This window comes from Acanthochromis polyacanthus, chromosome 22 (genome assembly GCF_021347895.1).
Source record: "Acanthochromis polyacanthus isolate Apoly-LR-REF ecotype Palm Island chromosome 22, KAUST_Apoly_ChrSc, whole genome shotgun sequence".
Lineage (NCBI taxonomy): Eukaryota > Metazoa > Chordata > Actinopteri > Pomacentridae > Acanthochromis > Acanthochromis polyacanthus.
The window spans coordinates 2,875,217-2,902,016 of record NC_067134.1 but is presented as its reverse complement, the minus strand read 5'-3'; the positions used below and the strand labels follow the sequence as shown (position 1 = coordinate 2,902,016).

At 42.1% G+C, this 26,800-nt stretch overlaps 2 protein-coding genes across 15 annotated transcripts in view; one reads left to right on the top strand and one right to left on the bottom strand.

Moving 5' to 3' along the window:
- LOC127530226 (NACHT, LRR and PYD domains-containing protein 3-like) overlaps positions 1 to 26,800 on the bottom strand; it is a 499,749-nt gene that overhangs the window by 275,403 nt on the left and 197,546 nt on the right. The gene's annotated exons all lie outside the window — the stretch shown is intronic.
- The window catches only part of LOC127531911 (NLR family CARD domain-containing protein 3-like), a 116,674-nt gene that overhangs the window by 5,756 nt on the left and 84,118 nt on the right, over positions 1 to 26,800 (top strand). Inside the window, exons 3-6 of the mRNA XM_051942322.1 lie at positions 6,621 to 6,794; positions 7,094 to 7,267; positions 10,721 to 10,767; positions 10,918 to 10,988. Of these exons, the coding sequence (XP_051798282.1) occupies positions 6,621 to 6,794; positions 7,094 to 7,267; positions 10,721 to 10,767; positions 10,918 to 10,988 (466 nt within the window). The remainder of the gene's footprint in view (positions 1 to 6,620; positions 6,795 to 7,093; positions 7,268 to 10,720; positions 10,768 to 10,917; positions 10,989 to 26,800) is intronic.

Below are 26,800 nucleotides of genomic sequence, written 5' to 3'. Positions count from 1 at the left end.
TACACTAGTCTCGTGGATTTCTTCTGAACATCGCATATCAGTACAGTAGGACTTAAACTGTTGATATTATCTTCAAAATGAAACATTGGCTAATACCAACAAAAGACTAGGTAGAGAGGCAAGTGGAGAAGGCAGCAGAGGAGAGCGGAGAGCCGCCTTCAAGAAGACCATCACCTTCTGAAGCAGGAGGAGGAGCGGATCACCACTATAAGGGGATCCATAAGCAGTCAGACCAGCTTTCCACTAAGTGTCGCAAGTATCGAGAGGAATATATCCAATATGGATTCATGTGCATCATTATCAGTGAAGTACAGCATCCCCAATGTGTGGTGTGCACTGAGGCGCGTGGACATGAGAGTTTAAACCCAGTAAAAATCCTGAGACACTTGAAAATGAAGCATCCTTCTCTTGCAGCCAAAACAACCCATTTTTTCTGCCGAAAAGAGAGAGAGTTGCAAGGCCAAAAGAAAATCATAACTAGCCAAACAACAATCCCTACCAATGCCTAAAAGGCATCATATGCGGTGGCATATTTAATTGCACAGACGATAAAGCATCACACAATCGGGGAAACCCTCATAAAACCTGCTCCTATTGCTATATGTCAGACAATGCACGGAGACAAACAGGTGCGGGAGATGGAATCGGTACCGCTGTCTGATGGGACGATATCCCGGCGCATCACCGACAGGGCCCAGGACATAAAATGTCAGCTGATTGACAGAGTGAAGAAAGAGAAATATGCTTTGCAGTGAGATGAATTTCTCAGGCTAATCTACAAATGCAAATGTGCTGCCTTGCAACGTCTGGTGTAACATACAGTAAAATAAATGCCACGTATGTGCAGCATTATATGTAGTGATACAAACATAATCATAATAAATATACTCGAATGAAAGTCACATTACCATTCCCGTTGTATTTTTATGCACAGTCGTTCAGGCAAAGACACTGGTTCAGGCAGCTGTCCGGTCCTGTCTCTCTCTCTCCATCCCATCTGTTACGCCGAGAGCGTCCCCTGCTCCATTCGTAGTGACTGGTAATGCAGCATTTTTCATTCGAAGATCGTTTCTTGGTTTGGAAATCGTTTCATGTTCTGGAAATTGTTTCTTAGTTTGCAGATTGTTTCTTTGTTTTGGAGATCGTTTCTTGTTTTGGAATCGTTACTTGATTTGCAGGTCGTTTTTTGGTTTGGAGATCGTTTTCTCCTTTGCATCGTTTCTCTTTCAGCAGCCTGTTTTGGTTTTTTTTTCTTCAGCGCGTTATTTCATTTGCACCACGATCCTCTTTTGTACCTCGTTTAGACCTGTGTTTGAGTTTGTGATTTTGCATCGTTTCTGTACTTAAAGCTGTTTTCCTAAACTGAGGAGTTTTGGAAAGTTGCAGATCGTTGGCCCCTGTCGGCCACCGTATAATCAGGTGCTGAGAAGCTTCGCTGCAGGAATTGAAGAGAGGAGAAAGCAGGTGAATTCTGAAGGCTCTAGTAAGGAGAGGTTAGTGGGGAAATTTCTTGGAGAAGGGCAGAAGGATAGGGGCCTTTAGTAGACCCTCCAGAAAAACACGATTATGCGATCGCCTGAATTCCCGCATTAATCACCAAAATGCCGCTGATTATGCGGGGGTCAATTATTTCCTAAAAGGCCGCATAAGCCCCGCAAAACAGCACATAATTCCTGCAAGAATCTCACATTTCCTGCTTGATTTCACAGTTTCTGCAAAAAATGAGAAAACTATAACCAATATAAATGGAGTTGTGAGTGAGTTTTTATGTGACGCCCGGCCTGACGTCATCAGTTCACGCATTCACACAGACACTAGACGCACGAGCTGATGCAGAGCGCGGTGCCAGTGTTGCCAACTTAGCGACTTTCTAGCTAAATCTAGCGACTTTCCAAAGCGTCCTGGTGACTTTTTTTGTCAAAAGCGACTAGCGACAAATCTAGCGACTTTTTCTGCCGTTTTGGAGACTGACAGGAAAACTCGGATCATTCTGCAGTTAGTTTTCAACAAGCAGCAGGTACTGCTGTAAGAGCTTCTCCCCATCCCAAAGCACAGGCTGTCAGTCCAGTGACCCCGCAGCAGTCCTAGTGTCTGATTAGAGGACACATCACTCGGCGGCCAGACGGCAAGTGAATCGCACATGCGGACTAAGTCACTACAGATCCCATCCACACTTACGGAGCGGGATATAAATGAAAATGTTTCTTCACTGTCATACTAAAATAAACCACAGCATTTAGCCTCTAGTACAAAAACATATTTTGGGTGTTTTATACTCACTTTTTGGTCTCTTCCAGAACATTATGCCTCTCTCCTACAACGTTAATTACAATTCCATGCAAACGGGGAAATATGCAAATTAGGCGATGACGTCATTTAGCAACTTCTAGCGACTTTTAGGAGGACAGCCAACAGCTACTTTCCTTACTGAGGAGTTGGCAACACTGCACGTCGCTCAGAGAAGAAAAACAAGAATGGCGAATGCTCAAAGATCACATTTACCTACGAATATTTCAGCCAGAGACGGGGCAAAACAGTACCCAGATTTACTGCACAAAAGTGGGGGCAAACTTTTTTGCACCCCGTGCAATATTGTTCTGGAGCACCGAAGAAAATCAACCGTGTTGCAGCACTTCTCCACGACGAAGCACAGCAAAAGGTTTGCTGAACACAAAGGACTCAAACAGCAACTTAGTGGTAGCCTAATAACAGAATGTAGGAGAAGAATCACCTTTTTTTCCCAGTTCTTACATATTTCGCATCTTTTTGCATATTTCACAACTGTTCGCATACTTTGCAACTTTCCACAATTTCCCCGCATAAAATGGCATAAAAACCCCGCATATTTATTCGCATAAGCAAGGATTTTAGCCCGCGGAATCAAGGATTTTTGCCCGCGTTTTTCTGGAGGGTCCATTTTAGTCAGGAAGGAGGCAGGAGCCTATGACTGGGAAATGCAGGTAGATTTAGGAGGAAGATTTGTTGTTCTCCAAGAAATAGTGTGTACTAATCTGAGGCTAGACATTGTTTTGTGGTCTGTAAAGGAAAAATATATTTCACTGAGTTAAAAGTCCCATTTGAATATTTAGTGGAGGCAGCTCATGAGAGGAAGAAGGCTGCATATGCAGACTTAAAGACAGAAACTGAGCAGAGAGGGTGGAGAACCAGAGTTTGCCCTGTTGAGGTGGGGTGCAAGGGGCTTTGTTGGAGCTGTTTCACTTTTGAGGGAGCTGGGAGTACAGGGGCAGAATCTGAGAAAGATGATGAAGGAAGTGGCAGATGAGGCTGCTAGATCTAGTCAGTAGATATGGATTATGCGAAATAACAGTAGTTGGGGGGTGAATTAGAGGTGATGAAGGACAAGGAAAAGGCAGAGGAAGCCCTCTCCTTCATTCTGCTTTTCGAGCCTTCTTTTCTGTCTCCCAATGGGCAGAGATCCACGAAGAGGAAGTGTAGATAAGGTGGGGGAGTGGCCTGTTAGAGTCTCTCTGGGACCATGCGGCCGGGGACCATGTAAGGCAGTGGGCCACTGCCTTACACCACAAACTTAACTGAGGCCGCATGGTCCCAGAGAGAAGCCTCACGAGGCATCAAACCACTTGAGTCAATTGGTTCGAGAAAGGGTTCATGTCTTGAAGCTTCATGAGCACATGAAACCACCTACTGGCCAAGTGTATAATCACAGGCAGCTGTATCTGAACCACATGCCTGCTGCATTGAATTTCTGTCAGTTATGGCTGTTGGGGATGACTATGAAATGCCAAATAATTTCTGTCGATAAATTATCACATATGTGTAATATAAAGTATATTTTCACGTATTTCGTGTGTGTGAATTTTCCCCATAATTGTAGTATCATATGATGTGACAGGTTGTGTAAAAATGCTTTTCTGTCACGTTAGGAAAATTGCATGGCCTTAAGCAGGCAGAGGACAATGAAAGTGTTTGTGGAACTAGAAAGATCATACTGAATATGCTTGTGCAACTTGAACAATGATGTACAGGAAAGGGGAGATTTTATTCCTTTTATTCAGAAATAAGAGTTTCTCAACAGTTTTTTGTTTTAAACTATTCCATTCTATTATTCCAACACCTCATCTTTGAATAAAATAAGAAACAGAGAAAAATACAGTTCTTGAGAAGCAAACCTAATGCTTCTGCAATAATGTTATAATGTTAGATTTAGCTTACATTATTATTATTAGGAGTTATCAAATTGAAATCTTACCACACAGGGGGAATCCTCCTCTTCCTAGCAGACACCATCCGATCAGCTATCTTTCTCTCCCCGCTCTACTAAATCTCCAAACTATCTCTCTCTAAACTCTCCAAACTATATCCAGACGATATAGACGCTATCCAAACTGTAGTATTCAAACTATCAAAACTTGATCCAAACTCTCAGCTGACCGCAACTCTCTAACAAAAACCCATATTTTGAACAGAGCCTGAGGGGTTTAGATTCCTGTCAAACCTCGCGGCAAAATCTGAACCACTTTCCGAAGCACTGACGTGGTTCAGCCAGCCAGTAAGGCTTCGGACGTCATCATTTTTGGCTCCTGTCCTCAGTGAAGCAAGCCTTGATACGTGCTTCATGGAAACGCCCCCTCAGTTACTCGACACACACTGTGAAGCCTCGGCACATCTTAAAACATCACTAAGATTGACTGTGTCCTTTTCTTGTTTTTTCTTTTAGATAACATGTGAAATTAGCTGTTAGCATTAGCATGTAGAACTAACAAGTTTGGTGAGCTGGCTTATACAGTTTCCTTGTCAGTGATAAGTTTGTTGTGGACATAGTAATAATCTTGCAGCTAGCATTAGCATTTAGAGTAAGGACTAGCAGGTTTGTATAATGCATACATATAGTTTTTTTGTCATGTTTTAGCAGTTGGCCCAAGGTATTCAGCATCTTGCACTTGCTAAATAGTAGCATCAGCACTGCTCACGACCTGGAGCATCTCCTAAACGGGCCTGGGTCAGTTGAACGTGGTGGTGCTGTTTGGATTTTGTAGGAGCAGTGTGAACTGGCACTAGGGCGGTGAATCTGGGATGCCAGAGTTCACTGCCTCGCCTCCTGGAGGTGTTATGGGATTAAATAGGCCAAACACTGTAGGGAGGTTTCCACCTGATGACCCCCAGAGATGTGTCAGGAATCACTGCTCACTGGTGTGAATAGTGATAGGTCAGGGATCCTAGGTCCTTTATTGAGTGTGCATCCTTCTGGTTTGGAGCAGAAGTGTCTTGTGTTTAAATTAACAGTTTAATTAGCTGAGTCCCATCAAATGAAATTTGGGTGAAGGATAGAACATCCATTTTGGTGAAGGATAGAGCATCCATCCCACCTGTGGTGAGGTTCATGGTCTCTCTGGTGTCCCTGAAGAGAAGCTACACCCTCATAGGGACCCTATGAGCCTTTTCAGATGTGAGGCTGTTAAAAGGTTGTTGGTTCCTTTCAGTCTGTAGGGACTGAGAGCCAATCACTGGGCAGCAGAGTGTCTCCTGAGACTGAGAGAGAATGAAGAGTCCAGATCACTGATGCTATGAGGAGTCCAGACTTCATCAAGAGTGGAGAAAAACAGCTTAAAAACAAGTTGGGAGATCATTAGTTTTGTTCCAGTGAGATTCGTGTGTCAGTGAAAACCAAAGCATGAGTCTCAACAGCACAGTGTGTTGTGTTTTCCTTGCTTTCCCACCCCTCCCTCTTCTCCCATACCTCCCCCTTGCCCTCCTCTGTCCTTCTCAACCCGCCCAGCCAGCAGGCAGATGGGTCCCCCCTATATAGAGCCGGGTTCTGCTTGAGGTTTCTTCCCTGTTAAAAGGGTGTTTTCCTTGCCATTGTCGCCTTTGGGCTTGCTCTGGGGGTCAGGCATATGGGTTCTGCAAAGCGTCTTGAGACGATTTGACTGTAATTGATGCTATATAAATAAAATTGAATTGAATTGAACAAGTAGAAGTGAACGAACCTGAAGAACAAGGACTGGAGATCAGAAGACGTTTGTTCTGTAACAACATCAGAGATGTAACCGAGTCTCACAGTGATTTAATGGCTGCCATCAGCATCAAGTTGACTATTTTCAGATTATAAAGAAGGAAAAGTCCAAAGTGTGACTTGTCCAAGTATGTGTCCTAATTTGAATCCAACAGACCAACTTTGGGGTATTTTAAAGACAAAAGTAGAGCAACACAAAACCTCCAACAAAGAGCAGATGAAGACCTAGTCTCTGAAGATGGAGGAACATCTCTGCAGAAATGTGGTTTCTTCATGCTGAGGAGGATTAAATGTGTCATCAAAAATAAAGGTGGACATAGAAAGTAGTGAAAACATCCAACATTTTACTGACAGTAATGAAAGATGTACTGACCTTTATTGGATTAATTTCTTGCTGTTTGGCCTGTATTCTTCATTTAGGAAATCTAATCTGTCAGTTTGTTACTGTAATGTGGTACACTCTGGATTATTTTCACATTTAAATAATATTGCAGAGGACTGTCCTCAGTGCTGCTGTATTCTGGACATAGTGGGATGTATTTGTTGTTAAATCCACTGCTGTCTTTTCAACAGGACAGAAAATACTGAACTTAATGTTTTACTTTTTTTCTTCTCTTTGTCTCTTCAGACTTAATAACTGTAATCTGTCAGAGAGAAGCTGTGGAGCTCTGTCCTCAGTCCTCAGCTCCCAGTCCTCCAGTGTGACAGAGGTGGACCTGAGTAACAACAACCTGCAGGATTCAGGAGTGGAGAGTCTTTCTGCTGGACTGGAGAGTCCACACTGTAAACTGGAAGCTCTCAGGTCAGGACTCACACTTTGAAACTGATGTGATTTCTATCAGTGGATAAACAACTAACCTGAGTACAATCATTTCTGCTGATGCGATTCATCAAATGAGCTTTTACTGAACTTGTGCAGGACTTTGTCAAGGTTTATGTTTGACATGATTAAATCCCACTAATCATTGTTGAGATTGTTGATTTGCTTGAGACGCATGAAATGTGCAGCAAAATGTAGGTGAAAGACAAAGAACAAAAGAAAGAGTGAGAAACATCCATCCAAGTGTTGTCCATCAGGTTTGTGTTGTTTTGTGTGTGCAGGCTGTCAGGCTGTCTGGTCACAGAGGAAGGCTGTGCTTCTCTGGCCTCAGCTCTGAGCTTGAAGACCTCAAATCTGAGAGAGCTGGACCTGAGCTACAACCATCCAGGAGACTCAGGAGAGAAGATGCTGAGAGCTAAAGTGGAGGATCCACACTGCAGACTGGAAACTTTCAGGTACAGACAGACAGACACTCTCAGGTACAGTTGGGTGACCATATTCTGTTTCTCTGAAAAGAGGACACACTTCCAGGTCGCGCGCGAAAAATTTTCAGCCCCCCCCCTTTAGGGGTTTCTGTGGGTCAGGGGGCTGTCTGTGCTTCGAACTCAGTTAAACAGATATTCTGAATTCCCCAGAAAAGAACACTTTACCTGGATATACAGAAAAATAGCCAAAAACACTCACAAACAGTTGCTTTATAAATAATATATTTATTAAATTAAAGCAATTCTCCTAAACAATATAATCAGTCACATCAGTCTTTAATAGTTATTGACTCAAGTTGTGTAGGAACACATGTATTCAGATGTTTAACAAAATAAGAAATAATCATCTCTCTTAAGTCTGACACTTACACACGTGGACAAAATTGTTGGTACCCCTCAGTTAAAGAAGGAAAAACCCACAATTCTCACTGAAATCACTTGAAACTCACAAAAGTAACAATAAATAAAAATTTATTGAAAATTAAATAATCAAAAACAGCCATTACTTTTGAATTGTTGATTAACATAATTATTTAAAAAAACAAACTAATGAAACAGGCCTGGACCAAAATGATGGTACCTCTATAAAAGATTGAAAACTATTTGACTAGAGTGGCATGATTAACTCAGGTGTTTCATTCAATTGACATCACAGGTTTTTCCAAACTCATAATCAGTCAGTCTTCCTATTTAAAGGGAGACAAGTAGTCACCCTGCTGTTTGGTGAAAAGGTGTGTACCACACTGAACATGGACAACAGAAAGCGAAGGAGAGAACTGTCCCAGGACATCCGAAAAAAAATTATAGACAAACATCTTAAAGGTAAAGGCTATAAGACCATCTCTAAACAGCTTGAAGTTCCTGTGACAACAGTGGCTCATATTATTCAGAAGTTCAAGACCCACGGGACAGTAGCCAACCTCCCTGGACGTGGCCGCAAGAGGAAAATTGATGACAAATTGAAGAGACGGATCGTTCGAATTGTATCCAAAGAGCCCAGAGCAACCTCCAAAGAAATTAAAGGTGAACTCCAAGGCCAAGGTACATCAGTGTCAGATCGCACCATTCGTCGTTGTTTGAGCCAAAGTGGACTTCATGGGAGACGACCAAGGAGGACACCACTGCTGAAAAAAACTCATAAAAAAGCCAGACTGGAATTTGCAAAAATGCATGTTGACAAGCCACAAAGCTTCTGGGAGAATGTCCTTTGGACAGATGAGACCAAACTGGAGCTTTTTGGTAAGGCACATCAACTCTATGTTCATAGACTCAAAAACCAAGCATACGAAGAAAAGAACACTGTCCCTACGGTGAAACATGGAGGAGGCTCAGTAATGTTTTGGGGCTGCTTTGCTGCATCTGGCACAGGGTGTCTTGAAAGTGTGCAAGGTACGATGAAATCTGAAGACTATCAAGGCATTCTGGAGAGAAATGTGCTGCCTAGTGTCAGAAAGCTTGGTCTCAGTCGCAGGTCATGGGTCTTCCAACAGGACAACGATCCAAAACACACAGCCAAAAACACCCAAGAATGGCTGAGAGAAAAGCATTGGACTATTCTAAAGTGGCCTTCTATGAGCCCAGATCTGAATCCCATTGAACATATGTGGAAGGAGCTGAAACATGCCATTTGGAGAAGACACCCATCAAACCTGAGTCAACTGGAGCTGTTTGCTCATGAGGAGTGGGCCAAAATACCTGTTGACAGCTGCAGAACGCTCATTGACAAATACAGAAATCGTTTAATTGCAGTGATTGCCTCAAAAGGTTGTGCAACAAAATATTAAGTTATGGGTACCATCATTTTTGTCCAGCCCTATTTCATTAGTTTGTTTTTTTTAAATAATTATGTTAATCAACAATTCAAAAGTGATGGCTGATTTTGATTATTTAATTTTCAATAAATTTTTATTTATTGTTACTTTTGTGAGTTTCAAGTGATTTCAGTGAGAATTGTGGGTTTTTCCTTCTTTAACTGAGGGGTACCAACAATTTTGTCCACGTGTGTACACCTTAGTTAGGAAAAGTGAGGTAGAGTACCATTCTTCAAAATAACCTTCCAATTATCAATTATGTAAAAATAGAAATAATGCCTCAAAATATTAAACAAAAAGAAAAAAGAGAGGTAGCCTATTTTTCAATGTTCAGGTAGCCCATTCTTCAAAATAATGTGTCTAATGGCAAATGAAAAAAATATAGAAATAATGCCTCAAGTCAACAGTCCTTTTTTTTTTTCCTTTTTTTTCCTTTTCTTATTAGCTACAGAGACATAAGTCCCAGCTTTGCAGACTGTACATTCTGCCTCCCATTTGACACGACCCGGACGAAAACAGGGGTACTTTTTCGCATTTCATCAGTGAAATGACATTTGCGTTTTGGCATTTTCTTTCTGTTCGAGAGCTCTCTCGCAGTGTGCCTACCTGCCTGTCAGCCTGCGAGGAAGCGAATCTCCAGCGCCGTGGCGCGCGCCGGCGCTTCAGAGACGCGGCGCTGGCGCTCCACAGCGTGTGCAGTGGAAATTGTCTGATAGAAGAAAATGGGTTCTAAGTGCTGCGCAGTACGATTCAAGAGCGCGGCGCTGCGCGACGCGGCGGTTTCGCGTTATGTGGAATTTAGGGGATCAAAAACCTGGACATTTGAAGGACTTTATAAACGCCGGCCGGACAGCCTCTCAAAAGAGGACATGTCCGGGCAAAAGAGGACGTATGGTCACCCTAAGGTACAGACAGACACTCTCCGGAACCTATCATCCTATTGTTCAGGCCAAGCCTGCCCCCTTCCGTCGGTAGGTTTCAAGGTGTGTGAGATGTCAGAGGAAGTGGTGCAGCGGTCGGAAGGAAGAAGAACAGTGAAGCTGAAGAAGGGCGATGTGTACGGTGCAGCTGCAGTCACAGATGTTCTGGTCCAAACAGAGAAGTAGATCCAAGTTTGTTCTGGAGAAGCTGAGTGTGTGTACAGTGTGCTGCAGAGCTTGAATAAAGTTCCTCATTCTCGACCGCAGAGTTGGTCCAGACTCTGAATATAATTTGTTATCAAGAGCGAGCCACGCTAAGCTAAGTGAGCTAGCGTTTACCCGAGGCTATCCAACTGTTCAGAAATCGATGAAATTGGTTCAGTGACATTAGCTTAGCTCAAAGACAGGAAGCAGGTTAAACTGTTAGCCTAGCTTAGCTCAAAGACAGGAAGCAGGGTGAACTGTTGGCCTAGCTCCATGAACAGAGGAAGCATCAATGAGTAAAGCTGAATGAGTGTAAACTGAGCTGGAACGTGACGAGCACAGGACAGGACTTTAGAGATGCTGCATTCAGGTGTCTGTGTCTCCATGTTGGACTGGTCCTTTATCAGTGGAACAGTGTGAGAGCCATGTAACATCCATGTGTGCTGCTGAAAGAGTCCCTGCTGCTCTGACCGTCCTCCTCCTTTCAGGGTGACGCCTGCTGGAGTCCGATGGTTGACACCAGGTCTGAGGAAGTGTAAGTGTGTTTTAATGGATTGATGGAAACAAAGCAGCACATTCAAGCATCTTCAAAGTGTCACATCTCTGAGGTCATCATCAAAGCTTTAATACTGATCACATGATCCATCAATAACTGCAGCTGTGTTGTGTTTGTTCTCTCCATCAGATTCCTGTCAACTCACAGTCGACACAAACACAGTACACAGAGAACTCAAACTGTCTGACAACAACAGGAAGGTGACACATGTGAAGGAGGATCAGTGGTATCCTGATCATCCAGACAGGTTTGACTACTGGTGGCAGCTGCTGTGTAGAACTGGTCTGACTGGTCGCTGTTACTGGGAGGTGGAGTGGAGAGGAGAAATTCATATATCAGTGAGTTACAGAGGAATCAGAAGGAAAGGAAACAGTAAAGGCTGTGTGTTTGGATCTAATGATCAGTCCTGGAGTCTGTGGTGTTCTGATCATCTTGGTTACCATGTCAATCACAATCACAGTCAAACATCCATCAGTTCCTCCTCAGTCTCTCACAGAGTTTCAGTTTATGTGGACGTTCCTGCTGGAACTCTGTCCTTCTACAGAGTCTCCTCTGACTCTCTGATCCACCTCCACACCTTCAACACCACATTCACTGAAACTCTCTATCCTGGATTTGGGCTCTACTTCTCTGGTTCCTCAGTGTCTCTGTGCTCTGTCCCAGAGTCTCCTCCAGGTAGAGAAACAGTGTTGAACAGATAGTTGAGTCTCTCCATGACTCTGTCCCTCACAAACATGTTTTCACATTCATGGATTAAATGTGTTTCTTTGTCAAATCCTTCTAAATGATTCCTTGTAAACTTGTTCCTCTTCAAAGATGGAAGTTGTGATTCTTCCAGGAGCCAAATGTGGTGTTTGCGTCTTTTTCCAGTCAAATGTTGAGAGTGAAAATCAGGATGTGGTGTTCCTCTGACGCTCACTTGAACTAAAAGCATTTGAGCTGCACAAAGTGTGAAATGAGAGAGGAAGCAGTGAATCTCCAAACTGCTGACAGACTTTCACACATTATTGTCCAGTGAAAATCAGCTTTTTGTGCAGCCACACTTGATCCTGATTTGAGTCTTTAAGTCCTGTTCTAGTGATGAAATGAGAACTTCCTTCATCTTGTGTGTGATGGAGAAGAATAAAGGGCTGTGGCTAAAAATCCTGACTCTGAGTTCTTCATTACAAACACACATTCTATCAGCTGGTTATTATTCATCTGCTTTATTCTGCTCAACATGGAACAGGGTTGTACAAAATCAGTCCAAAAATAAATGCCCATCTCAGTGTGACTAAAAGGTTCCTCTCTCTGATTGGATCATTTGATCAACTTTGAACTATTTCCAGTGAAACAACAGAGAAGCTCAGAGAATCTCTCCTCATCAATCAGAGCCTTTTAGACAAACTGTCTCCTGGACGCTAATCGGGAGGACCGGGACAATTCCTGAATCATGATATCAGGATTTCTGTAAATTTACCTCAATAATATGAATGTTTAGGTTCAGACTGTGCAATGATATTTATGATGTGAGTTTACCTGATTAAAGTGTATGACTCTGCACTACAATATTATTTATGATTGAAATTGACATCATTAATATAATATTTAGGGCTATAAAATGTAAATTCACTGAACTCATTTGGATTTATTGAAGTGAGACTCTACAATATTATTTGACACAAATCTAAATCAACACTTGAATCATTTTTACTCCAGACCTTTACTGGACTGATTTAAATATTAAAATCCCTCCTTTCTAATCCTCTGCTGTACGTTCAAACCTGAAACACACACGTATGTGTTTGAAGGAACTTCTGCAGAGTCCTGGTTCCACAACATGATGATAGAATTCTAGACTAACTTTAACAGAAGCTGCCTGAGAGTATACAGCTTTTTAACTTAGATTTCTGCAGTCATTTAATGAGAGATATCAGCAAAAATTAAGTGTTCATCTGATGAACTTCATTGTCTAAAACATCCAGATTTGGAGCTCATATCTTTGGCAGCTGTAAAGTTTCTGCTCCTTCAAAGTTCACAACACCATGAATGAATTCCTGAAACACTCTCAGTGCTGGAGAGCGTTTGATGCTGAAGCAGTGAGCAGTTTTTCTGTTTCTTCTCTGGAAATGCACAATGAGGGACGTCTGCAGCGACTGAGAAAGAGTCTCACCACATCCTCACATGAGGAAAAAGACTTTATTGAAGACGACAATGAGGAAAACTATCAGACAGCAGACGGAAGCATTCAAGGTGAGCTCTGAACAGGAATTCAATCATTTCAGTCTGTCGCTGCTGAATTCATGGAGGAATCATCTGCCACTAGAGAGGAAGACCATCAAACATCTACGTCAGCTGATGGAAGTCCAGGAGTCTCACACAGTGAAGACCTGGAACCTGATTGGACGGCCTCCTATTCAGCCACATGTGTGAACAAATGCCTCTAAGTTGGTTTGTTTTCTAAAATAATCTAGTTTGAGTCCTAATCTCTGCCTGTGTGTTTGCTTCTTTACTCCGCTATTAACAGTTTAGGCTGTTAGATTGTTCCAGACGAGTACCAGATCCTTCAGAGCCTGACAGGAAGAACTCCAACAGCTACTGAATGTTCCTGTGGTTCACTCAAGGCGACAGGAGAAGTCCTATAGCAGTGATGAGAGAGGAGGTTACTGAATACAAGAAGAAAAGAGTGGAGCTGGAAGAACAGGTGGGAAAAGTGCAGAAAGAAGTGAAGACACTGACTGAGAAATGACACCAACAAGAAAGGTAGAAGAGAAGGTGGAATCTGAGAGTCAAAGGGCTGAAAGAAAAGGAACATGAAAAGATGAGAGGAACGCTGATCTCTCTTCTCTCCAAAATGTCTCCAGGAGTGCCATGGTCAATAGAGGACATGGTGGACAGCGTTCATCACATCGGGAAGAAAGAGCAAAACCACAGCAGGCAGCTCATGGTTCAGTTTGTGAAGCGTGAATGCAGAAATGAAATGTGGATGCTGTCAAAAGGCTGTGAGATGTGTAGAAAAGCTGAAGAAGATTTAAGAACAGAAGACAGAGCAACGCAGGAGCTGATGTGGCCTGTCAGGATTCTGCATCTGTTGGTACCTTTTCCTGTTTTTCCTTCTGTGTTGTCTGGTATCTCTGTCTCCCTCTGTCTGCTGCTTTCTGCTTTCTCTGCACTTGGTCTCCGATTGTTGTCACCTGACACAATCAGCTCAGATTCATTTCACTTGTTCTTCCCCTCTGTATTTAAGCCTGGCCATTGTTCTCAGTGTTTGCTGGCTCATAGTCTTGGACTCACCTTGTTCCCGTCTCCGTTCTCTCCTTTCCCCTGGATTATATCTGCTCACAGGATTGCTCTGTTTTTCCCCGTTTAAGGATTTACACTTCTGGACTCAGTGACTTTTGTTTGGCTTTCAGTTTGTTTATTCGCCACCTGCCATAGTTCCTTGTGTGTGAGTACTCTTCCTCCGTTCTGTTGTTTTCCGCTGTTTAGTTTGATTGAAGCCACCTCAGTCTTGTTTTCAGTTAGTTGTTTTGTTTTAATAAACCTTTTTTGCATAAAGATAGGCCACCTGTCTATTGTGTCTGCATCTGGGTTCACCACACTCCACATCCTTGACATGGCCGAAGGTAAAAGAAGCCAGAGATCAGGAAAAGAGAGCAGACTTTGATAGGAGTCCAGATATTCCCAGAGAAAATGAAAAGAGATGGAAATATGTGTTCTGGTTCCTTAATAGACCCAAACGAGACTCAGAGTTTATTTTCAGGGATCAACAGAACAGTTACTTTCTTCATCCAAACTCACAGCCTGAGTGAAGCGACTTATTGTTACTGAATATTATGTTCACATGTTCAAAGTTGTCTTTGATTTCCTTAAATACCAGGAGACTAAAGACAGCACTAAAAGAAAGGCTGGATTTTTATTTTACAAAGGACTACAGGCACAATGTGTGTTTGTTTTTTACAAGAGACTCATGTCACTGAAGAGGATTTAATATTTTGGACATAAGCGTCAGTTTAGAGGGGGGACAGCAGGGACGTGTCCCCTCCACTTTCTGTCAGGGGTCATTTTGTCTCCACCACATTCAAATTCTTCACATGTAAGCCGTTGTAACCCCAGTTATTTTCAGCAGTATAGAAAATTCCAACGCTCCTGAACGCACCATCCGCACTCGGCCGAGAGTTGCACAGACATGCAGCACACCTTCGTGAGGTTTTAAAAAAAAAAATAAAAAAATAAGTGCAGATGCTAAATTTGCGCCTGTGCCAAGTGAAAGCTCCGACCCAGGGTGTGCATTTCCATCTGACAATGGTTGTGGTGAGTTTGAAAACTTGTTTGCTTGTTTAACCCTGTGATTATCATATTTAACCCTAGAACACGAATGTCGGGTGATTTTTCACCCACACAATTCTTGTCATGTGATTTTCATTGTGTTGCCATTGTCTGAGTTTCATGGGTCCTTGGGTAGCTTCAGGCTGCTCACTGATGTTATTAATTGCATGTTTGTTTCCCTCCTCCCATCTATGGTTTTTTCAAGAGGCATGCGTTTGGGTGATTTTCACCCGACTTTAGTGATAGAGAGTAACATATTTTATGGGTGGAATTTACCAGACGTTAGTGTTTGTGTGTTTAAATCAGGCGCTCTTTGCACTTTTCAAGGGAAACAACATTCAGGCCGGCCACATTCTCTGCCCCATTTCATCCACATGACCGCATGACCCTTGTGGGGACGATGAAAGCAAACAAAAGAGAGATCCCACATGTGATGAAAGATAAAGAAAATCGCATACCAGACTCCAGTACTTTTCTTTTCACCAAAGACCTAACTTTGGTGTCCTCCTTCTGTGACGAAGCTTCAAAAAAGAAGCTTGTCCTACTCTTGTCATCCATGCACACACAACCAAGTATTGGACCCACTCACAAGCCTGAAGTGATGGAATTTTACAACCAAACGAAGGGAGGTGTTGATACTTTCGACCAGATGTGTGCTCAATACGGCTGTGGAAGAAAAACCAAGAGGTGGCCACTGTGTGCTATATGGCATGATGAATGCTGGTGTGATAAACTCATGGCTCATTCACAAGGAGAATGCCGTGAAGAGAGGTGACACACAAATGAAGAGGAGGCAGTATATGCAGGCTTTGGCAATGGCACTCATCAAGCCATGGGCAGAGCAGAGGCTCCCCACTTCAAGTCTGTCACGTTAGCTCAAAATCCTCATCTGCAGCGTGTGCGACATCCCTACACCTAGCACTCCTGCGGGTGAGGTTGGACCAGTGGCAGCAGAAAGCGGAGGTCCCTTAGTGAGGTGTGCTGACTGTCCCACAGGCTCGGACAGCAAGACACGACACAGGTGTCATGTCTGCTGTCGACCAGTGTGTCCTCGCCATTACTATCCTGCCTGTACCAACTGCATGTAAGGCATAAGGTAAGTTAAGAGTTATCCCAAAATTTGCATGTAATCATTAATTAGTATAATGGCTATGAATAAACATCACCTAATGGTAATTTCCAAGGAAATTCATATAGTCAAAAAAATTTGGTCATTTTTTCCCTCTCAAAAAATGCCATTTTTTGTCTCTCTCTCCCACAGTTGTCAATGATGCAATAAGACTGTGCCTTCACCAGACAAGGCTCACATGTCCTAGGAATGGGTGGACCGAAGAGGAACTTTCCAGCTCCATTTTTTTTTTGTTCTGAAATTTATCGTTCAGGATTGGTAGTGTCTACGGATACGGGTCCATACGGCACTTTCCATTTGCCAGACAGATACGGACCCGTACGCGAGTCTCGCGAGTCAAGAAGCTGCTAACCACTGCAAACTGTTGAAAGGTAAGCAAAGGTTAAGGTTAGGATTAGTGTTAGGGTCAGGTTTAGGGTCCGTACCTGTCGTACCGATGCTACGGGTCCGTACAGCTAGCGTCTACCGGGAGTCACGTGACCAGATCTCGCGTATCTGATTGGCAAATGGCAAAGTGCCGTATCCGTAGTCCACAGGCTACGGGTACGGGTTCGTACCTCTAGCAACAACCTTAGGAACCTTAGCAACATCCAGAGGTGACTGGATGCAAACAGGCGGCATGCCACTGTGAACGCAACTCTCCCGAGACGGTGCGAGATTCAAGATGGCGGCGCCCTGCTGCTAGATCGACAACAAGTCACTTTTTCTCTGTTTCCAAACTTTTTGTCATCCCCTATACACCACTGTCTTCCTTTTGTTTTTGAAAAACATTTTCACACTCCGACCTGGATCAACTTGAGGACTACATCGATTTTTTCCATTCTCGTTACTGCACCATGGCCACTTCTTCCACTTCAAAACTCGGAAAATCCAACCTCTCTCCGGACTACAAACGGCCTCGTTCAGAATCTCTTCCCAGCCCAGGTATATCTCCTTCACTTTCCCCGAATATCCTCCGTCAGTCAGAGGTAAGCGACATTCTGCTTTCCATTGATCAGAAACTCACCGGACTTGATGCCAGAATCGCTCTTGTAGAAGTTTTACACAAAGAATTCCAGTCACTCCGCCATAGCCTTGAATTTAGCCAGCAACAGATAGAATCACTCGCTAATGAAAATAAAACTCTTCAACACACCGTCAACACCATCTCCAACCAACTCACCTCTGTCACATCTCAGCTCACCTCTGTCACTACCGAAAACAAAATAATGAAAGAGACTATTCTGGATCTTCAAACACGAAGTATGAGAGACAATTTAATTTTTTCCGGTATTCCTGAACACATCACCGACGACCCAGAGAAAGCAGTGAAGGACTTTTTAAAACATCAACTCAAACTTCCACCAGAAACCGTCAACAGCATCACATTTCACCGCGTTCATCGCCTGGGACAAAAATACACCACAAACAACCGACCCCGTCCGATCGTCGCTAAATTTGAACATTACAAACAGAAAGAACTGGTCAAACGTCAAGGCAAACAGCTGAAAGGATCCAACTACGGACTAAATGATCAATATCCAAAAGAAATAATGGACAGACGAAAAAACCTCTTCCCCATCCGCAAGCAAATGATCACAGAAGGAAAAAAGGCAGTCATCTCAGTGGACAAACTTTACATTAACGGTCAGTTATACCGCAGCAAAGACATCACCCCCTGGTTATTCTAGCCTCTCCCCCTTTTTTTTTTCTGTCAGAGACACACACTCTTCCCCTTTTCTCAGCTATGTAATTACACCCCCCCCCCCCTTCCACACACACACACACCCGTATCGCCTCCCTCTGTCACCCCTTTACCCCGCCGTTGCTCTGATAAGGATAATGTATTGTTGCACTTTGTCTCGCCCCTTACGTCATGCTCTTGGATATACGCACATTTCAATGTATTTTGTTACTGTTCAGTGTTTTTTGTTCTGTTGAACGTCTTTTGTGTCTACAGTTGTGTTCATTTCTTGTTTTGTTTTGTTCTAACAGGTCTACTTTTGCAAGTCTTTCTCTCTTAGATTCATACACACTAATGCATACCCACACATCCACATGCACTGCCACACACTCACACACCATAATCATTCTCCATTTTCCCATTGATTACAGTTCCCTACCATGTCAGCTTTAAAGTTTGTTTCTTGGAATGTCCGCGGTATTGGTGTTCAGGCAAAGAAACAAAAAGTATTCAATCACCTCACTGCTCTTCAAGCTGATATTTGCTTATTACAAGAAACACATCTTTCAGAATTAGACAACATGAAGTTAAAATCCTCCCATTTCACTCACTCCTTTTCATCTCCTTACAATAAAAAACAAAGAGGAGTCTGTATTTTAATAAGTAAATCAATACCATTTATCCTTAACTCTACTACCACAGACCCAGAAGGACGTTTTATCATCATCAATATATCAATTCACAATAACTCCTTAACAATTGGTAACTTGTATGGCCCAAACTCTGATGACCCTTCTTTTTTTGTGACTTTTTCTCATCCATCTCAAACATTTCTGACTCCCCAATAATAATCGGCGGTGACTTTAATACAGTACTAGACCCATTAATAGACAGATCCAATACTCCAAGCAATAAACGCACCTGGCAGTCCTCAGAAACTATAATCCAGTTCATGAGAGATTTTGGTCTTGGCGATAGTTGGCGCCTACAACATCCAACTACAAAAGATTATTCTTTTTTTTCACATGTTCATCACTCATACTCTCGCATCGATTTCTTTCTCACCAGCAATTCAATTATCCCAAATATTTCTGATCACCAAATCCACCCCATCATTATAAGTGACAATGCACCAGTATCATTTAAATGGAATCTTCCAAGACCTCATCCAGTAATTACTAGGTGGCGCTTTAATACATCCCTCCTAAAAGACCCCGATTTTGACAACCTTATTAAAAGAGAGTGGGCATCCTTCCTGGAAATAAATGACTCCCCAAAGTCACCTCCATCTCTTCTATGGGAAACAGGCAAAGCCGTTATGAGAGGAATTATAATCTCATTCTCTTCTTATAAGAAAAAGAAAGAAAAGAAACTGGAATCTGAATTAGAACAAAAAATTAAACCTCTCGAATTCATCAATGCCGGCAACCCATCAGAAGAAACCGAAAAGAAATTAAGACAATATAAACTTCAAATTAATGAAATCCTGAATAAAAAAACTCTTTTTTTAATCAATAGACTCCGTCAAGAACAGTTCCATCATAATGACAAATCTGGTAAGTATCTTGCAAATCAAATCAAACGGAATAAGGAAAAGTCTACCATCTCCACTATAAAAGACTCAGCAGGGAAGCCAACAAACTCTCCTGATGAAATTAACAAAATATTCAAAGAATTCTATGCCAAACTGTACTCATCAGACAATAACCCAGAACAAGATGACATCAAATCCTTTCTCAACAACATAAATATACCACAGATCTCCATTGATCAGAAAAATACTTTAGATTCACCATTAACAGGTGAAGAAATCCACTCTGCTCTTATTCGAATGCCCAATAATAAAGCACCTGGTCCGATGGCTTCCCTGCTGAGTTCTATAAACACTTCTGGTCCATTTTAGCTCCACTGTTTCACCGAATGGTTTCTGAAATACAACAGCACTCCAGATTCCCAGCCAACATGAACTCAGCAGCAATCTCACTACTTCTCAAACCAAACAAAGACCCAACCCTGCCTTCAAGCTACCGCCCCATTTCACTCTTAAATGTAGATATAAAAATAATTACCAAAGCACTCTCCCACAGACTAGAAAAAATAATTCCGTCCATAATCCACCCAGACCAAACTGGATTCATCAAAGGTAGAAACTCATCCAACAACACACGCAGACTTATCAATTTAATACACTATTCATCCCCCCATCATAACAAATCAATTATAGTGAAATTAGATGCAGAAAAAGCTTTCGACAAAGTCAACTGGCTATTTCTCGTTAATACGCTTCACAGATTTGGCTTTGGGGAGTCATTTATTAACTGGGTTAAAGCACTTTACACCTCACCTACAGCCACAGTGACTACTAACGGACAAACCTCACAAAGCTTCACTCTTCATAGGGGGACCAGGCAGGGATGCCCACTCTCTCCCTCTCTCTTCACTATTTTTATCGAACCTTTAGCAGCAGCGATCCGTCAGAACCCCCTCATTACCGGATTTCAAACCCCCAACATGCACCATAAAATCAGTCTTTATGCAGATGACATACTCTTATTCATTCAGAATCCACAACCAGCACTGCAAGAAGTAATTAAAGTTATAGATTCATTCTCCCATATCTCTGATTACTCAATAAATTGGAATAAATCATCCATACTCCCATTAGATAATAGCTCGGATGTGGCAGCCCTTTCAACACCCATCCCCATTTGCAAAAATCACATCACATATTTAGGTATCCACATTTCCCCCAGGCTGTCGGAGTTGCCTAATCTTAATTTTACCCCACTGCTTAAAACGATTACCGATGATCTCCAGCGCTGGACAAACCTCCCACTATCCATTTTAGGCAAAATTGCAGCAGTTAAAATGACAATCCTTCCCAAAATCAACTACCTCCTCACTATGATCCCAACCCACCCATCTCCCACCTGGTTTAAATCCCTTGATTCAACTATTACAAGATTCTACTGGAAAAATAAACCTCCAAGAATTAAACTGACCACTCTCCAAAAACCAAAAATTCTAGGCGGTCTTAACGCCCCAAACTTTCACCACTACTCCCTGGCAAATCAGCTTCAATATATTCACAAATGGATCCACCCCACTCATTCAGACAACACATGGTTGGACTCAGAACAGGCAGTTATTAAACAAATCCACATTTCAGATTTACCATTTTTAAGCCAATCCATAAAACATCATCCCTGTTTCCAAAGCCCAACAATATCGTCCACCCTGACAGCCTGGTGGAAATTCCACAAAATTACTAACTCCACTGTCACACCTTCACTCTTCACTCCCATCTGGCACAATCCTGACTTCATTAGTAATAAAAAACCACTAAACCTAATCACTTGGAGAGATAAAGGAATCACTCACCTCCGTCATATCTATCACAATAATACCCTGGTTTCACTCCCCTTCCTGGTCCAGAAGTTCGGCATCCGTGACAATCAATTCTTGGAATATTTACAAGTTTCATCAGCCATTCAATCAAATCTGAAAAATAAAAAAATAATAACCTGGACCTCCCACCCTCTACCTCCGCATTCATTAATATTTCCTCAAAAAAACTTCTTTCAAAAATATACAAACTAATATCTCAGTCCGACTCTGCACTTTGCATCCCCATAGATAAATGGAAAACAGACCTCTCCATTGCCCCTGATGCCGACTTCTGGACCCAAATCTGCAAAAACATTTTCACAATGACAAAAATACCAACTTACAGCTTATACAGTACAAAATCCTCCACAGAACTCATCTCACTGGTCAAAAAATGCACAAAATGGGATATTCACCTGAAATCTGTACACATTGCACACAAAATTGCACTGACACCTACATACATGCAACTTGGTACTGCTCACCTGTCCAAAGATTCTGGGAAAATATCACAAACCTTCTTTCACAAATCATGGGCTGTCGCATCCCTTTCTCCCCATCCCTCTGTTTATTGGGAGACGTATCCATATCTACACTGGACAGGGCACACAACCATACACTTCTTGCGGCGCTAGCTGTCGCCAAGAAAACTATCCTCTTGAACTGGAAATCAAGGAATTCAATAAATATAACACAGTGGAAAAACCTACTCATAGATTATATCTCCCTGGAAAATACAGACTCCTCTTTCAAGAAAAACAATCAACACCCTGCCTGGCAACCATTTCTTTCTTTCTTACAGTCATAACTTGCTCTTATAGCTGATCACTATATCATTCCACAATTCAACACCACAATTTATCTCGTATATTTACAATACAATCAACTTCTTCCTTTTTTAAAAAAAAAAAAAAAAAAGGTTATTAACTAATGAACTATTATTATTATGTTTTTTTTTCTCCTGTTGCCTGTCCACCAATAACCTCAATATAAAACTCCATAGAAACTTCCTAGAACACAGATACCTACACATACAGAAGCACATTTTCCAATAGACACACTCACTAGTATTGTTTTCATCTATGTAAAATACCCCTTTGTTTGTTTGTTTGTTTCATTAATCTGCTTCTCTTGTGCTTTTATTTTTTTATGCATTTATTATTTTGCGTTACTGTCAATAAGATATGTATCTGCTTCTTTTTTTTTTTTTTTTTTCCTTTTTCTTTATGGTTTGTTTTATTTGTTTATTTTTTATTTTTATTTTTATTTTTTCTCTTTTTTGATTGAATGCAGTGCTTATGGGCTGGGCTGTCTTCGCGCGCAGTGGCTGCGGTGGGGCCTGGGTGGTGGGGCGCGCCTGCCTTGTCGCAGGGCCGTGTCCGGGTCTTGGGTTATTGCTGATGGAGCAAACTCCTTGCCTGCCTTCCCTTCGCTTTTTAATGCACCTCATATGCCCTGTTTTTAATGCACCACATTATCATAATAACACACACACTCAAAGGGAAGGAAGGAGAGAGGGGGGGAGGGCCTACGAAGAAGGGAGAGGGAAGGGGAGGAAAAAGAGGGAGGGAAGAAAGAAAGGGGGAGGAAAGGAAAAGAGGAAAAGGGAAAAGAGGGAAAGGAAAGGAGGAAAAAGAAAAGGAAAAGAAGAAAAAAAGAGAAGATGAGAAGGGGAAGAGGGAATGAATGAATGAATAAATAAATAAAATAAAAAATATATAAAGGGGAAAAGGAGGAAGGGAAATAAAGGGGGGGAAAAAGAAAAAAAAAATAGGTGCTGGGTTTGGGCATGGCCTTGCGGTGGGGTGGTCGTGCCCCTCTGCCCTGCCCCCCCGTGTGGTTTCTGTGTGTGGGGATTGTCCGGTTTCAATCACTTGTTTTGACAATTGTTATGTTTTCTATTATTATTGTAATGAGGTAAATAACTGTTATTATTCATTGATCTCCTTATTTATATCACTATCATTATCAGCATATATATTATACATCATATATGGAATATGCGCGAACACACTCGCACACACACACACACACACACACATACACACACTCCCTCCTTCATACACACAGAGAACAGCTAATTCTGCTTTCATTTCCATTTATTTTTTACCTTTCTTTTCTCTCTGTTTCGTCTTTGTTGTATATATAATCGTTATTACTCATTATTATTGTTTGCTCTCTACTTTGTTTAACACTATCTTCTATATTGTAAAAGTGACCTGTTTGTGTGTCTTTAATGTTCACTGTTGTAATAATAAAATTTAAAAAAAAAAAAAAAAAAAAAAATGTTGTCATAAACCATGATTGTTATGATCTAGGCGGTTGTGAACCCATGCAGCAGGCAATCAGACAGACGGGTGAATTAATGATGATTTAATAAAGCAATATATATATATATATATATATATATATACATGTATAACAGAAAACTCTTAATCTGGGAAGCAAGGGGAAATAACAGAATGGAGAACTAACTGAATTGAAGTAAGGGCGGACCCGAAGGCCGAGGTAAAAACTAAACACAAATCTAAACTAACCAAGGAAGGGAACTGACTGGAGAATCCGGAAAACAGGGGGAACGGACCAGAGGGAGCCGGAGATGAGGGGCGCAACGATGGCTGAGGAGCAGATTGTCCAAGCGCAGACGGAGGGGAGAAAGCGGAGTCGGCAAGGTAATTTAACTGAGTGAAGTGGAGTCCAGGTAGTGGCGAGCATATGGTGAGAAGCATGAAACAGAGTCCAAACAGCGAAGTGTATGTGGCGACATGCGGTTTGTAGAGTCCAGTGTGCAGCGTACAGAGTGCAATAATCCAGCGGTGAGTGGTGAAGTGAGTCAGGCTTTTATGCTGCCCTGATTACTGATGGAGAGCAGCCGCGCTCTGTCACAGCCGCTGGTGGATTAGGCTGATTGCCGAGTAGGAGAGGGAGGAATCATGACAATGATATTGCATGTTCATCATAAACACAAAAGGTTGTACATAACCTTACACATACCTTCACAGATGTTTGAGTGGTAAAGCTCTGAAATTTACTGTAGTACAAAGCAGACCTATGGAAATAAGGAAGTCAAGCAAATACTAATACTTGCATATTAACTCATTGTACATACACTTTAGAAATAAGTACTCTGTTCTCTGTATATTTTGAATAGATGAGTGTTGATTTCAACTATCTGATACCTAATGAAACTCTGTAATGACAGTGATTTAGATGCCGATATTTCTTTATAGATGATTGACAGGCTGTTTGACATAATGAATGGACGCAATCCTCGTGCCAAAGGATTCAAAGCTCCCTTGGGTTTTACTTTCTTTTTCTTTTACTTTCTCTTTCTTTTACTTTCTTTTACTTTCTTTTTCCGTACTTTTATCGCTCCACTTGTGATATTTTCTCACTTTTTGTCCTTTCTGTCTTTGTGAAGCTATGAGATGTAAATAAAACTGAATTGAATTGAAAAGTTCTGATCCTAACAACTAAATGTTCATTTAATCTTAGGATTTCTATTAGTTAGACGTTGAAGCCACTGTTGTTTTTAACACATAAATGTGAGCATTCTCCATATGAAATAAAAATAAAATTGTGCAAAAATATAGCTGATTCTCCTGTAAACTGAGGAGCTGCAGAGCTTCTTCTAGAACAACAGCCGATGCAACAAGAGAAGCACAAGAAGAAAGCAAAGATGGCTGCTGTTCATCCGTTCTCCTTCAAACAAATAATGAAATATAATAATAAACACATTAAAACACATTAACACACACTATAAACACATTAGCACACACCATAAGCACTTTAAAACACACAAAAAACACATTAACACACTAAAGACAGGTTAAAGTCATCAAGTAATGAAACAATTTTATAATTAACATTTAAAATACATTGAGAATGTGGTTATGTTTTCCTCTGCTGTCAGATCAACTCTGTGTGTGTGTGTGTGTGTGTGTGTGTGTGTGTGTGTGTGTGTTCATCATCATCAAAAAATGCACATTGAATGTGCATTGATACACATTCAATGTGCACATTCAAAAAATGCACATTGAATGTGCATTTTTTGAATGTCTTTGATCTCTGTGATGTCATCACAACTGACAGAAAGTCCACAAGTGACAGAAAGTCCACAAGTGTAACTCAATAACTCAGTAATAGAGTCAGTTCAACCCACGATTTCTCGTGATTAGCTGCGATTTTAAACACTCACCGGACTTTAGCAGAGAAGAACCGGAGTTTGTGTGCACTACACAAAATGCACCGCTACAACAACCTGTGCCTTGGAAATCTTTCTATTTCCAAGGCACCAAGAGATGCCACCACAGCCAAGGAACCAAAGAGGAATTCTTCTGATTTGTGGGTCCTGCGCACGCAACAGAGATACCAGCTGTTGGCTCGCTACCCGCAGAATCTCAGAGTCAGTGATTGATGAGGGTGTTAAACGTACGGCACATGGGTCACACAGGAGAGCTATTGCATCCATGGATTTGTTGGCACTGCGTAAACATCGCAGATATGAATTGCTTGCCAGCCGCCGAAAAATCACAGGCTCACTGGACGAGAAAGACAATGTTTTCCAGGCAAAACCTGCCATTGGAACAACTCGGAGCAGCAACCCAGGTAGCTGCACCTCCAGACACCCAGACATGAGAAGGAAGCAGAGAAGAGCCATCGCCTCCATGGATTTGCAGGCACTGCGTAAATATCGCAGACATGAACTGCTTGCCAGCCGCCGAAAAATCACAGGCTCACTGGACGAGAAAGACAATGTTTCCAAGGCAAAACCTGCCATTGGAACAACTCGGAGCAGCAACCCAGGTAGCTGCACCTCCAGACACCCAGACATGAGAGGAAGCAAGAGAAGAGCCATCGCCTCCATGGATTTGCAGGCACTGCGTATAATATCGCAGAACATGAACTGCTTGCCAAGCCGCCGAAAAATCACAGGCTCACTGGACGAGAAAGACAATGTTTCCAAGGCAAAACCTGCCATTGGGAACAACTCGGAGCAGCAACCCAGGTAGCTGCACCTCCAGACACCCAGACATGAGAGGAAGCAAGAGAAGAGCCATCGCCTCCATGGGATTTGCAGGCACTGCGTAAATATCGCAGACATTGAACTGCTTGCCAGCCTCCGAAAAATCACAGGCTCACCGGATGAGGAAGACGATGTTTCCAAGGCAAAACCTGCCATTGGACAACTCTGGGAGGCAGCAACCCAGGTAGCTGCACCTCCCGAGACCAAGACATGAGCGGAACCAACAGAAGAGCCATCGACAATGGTTCGACTAAAAGTAAAAAACCAGTACCGCGCCGTTCCGTTTAACAGAAGAATGGCTGACCAACTGTCACATCTCAGCATGGTAGAAACTCTGCACTCGGCACCACAGAAATTCCTCTGTAGGTAAGGCAAATCACAGACATGAACAGCGCGCCGAAGATATAAACGTTTTCAGTTGCAAGTGGTTATTTGAAAAGTCCAAATAAGATGTCCACACAGGTGAGAAGACGTATGTTGTAACACCTGTGAGGAAAGA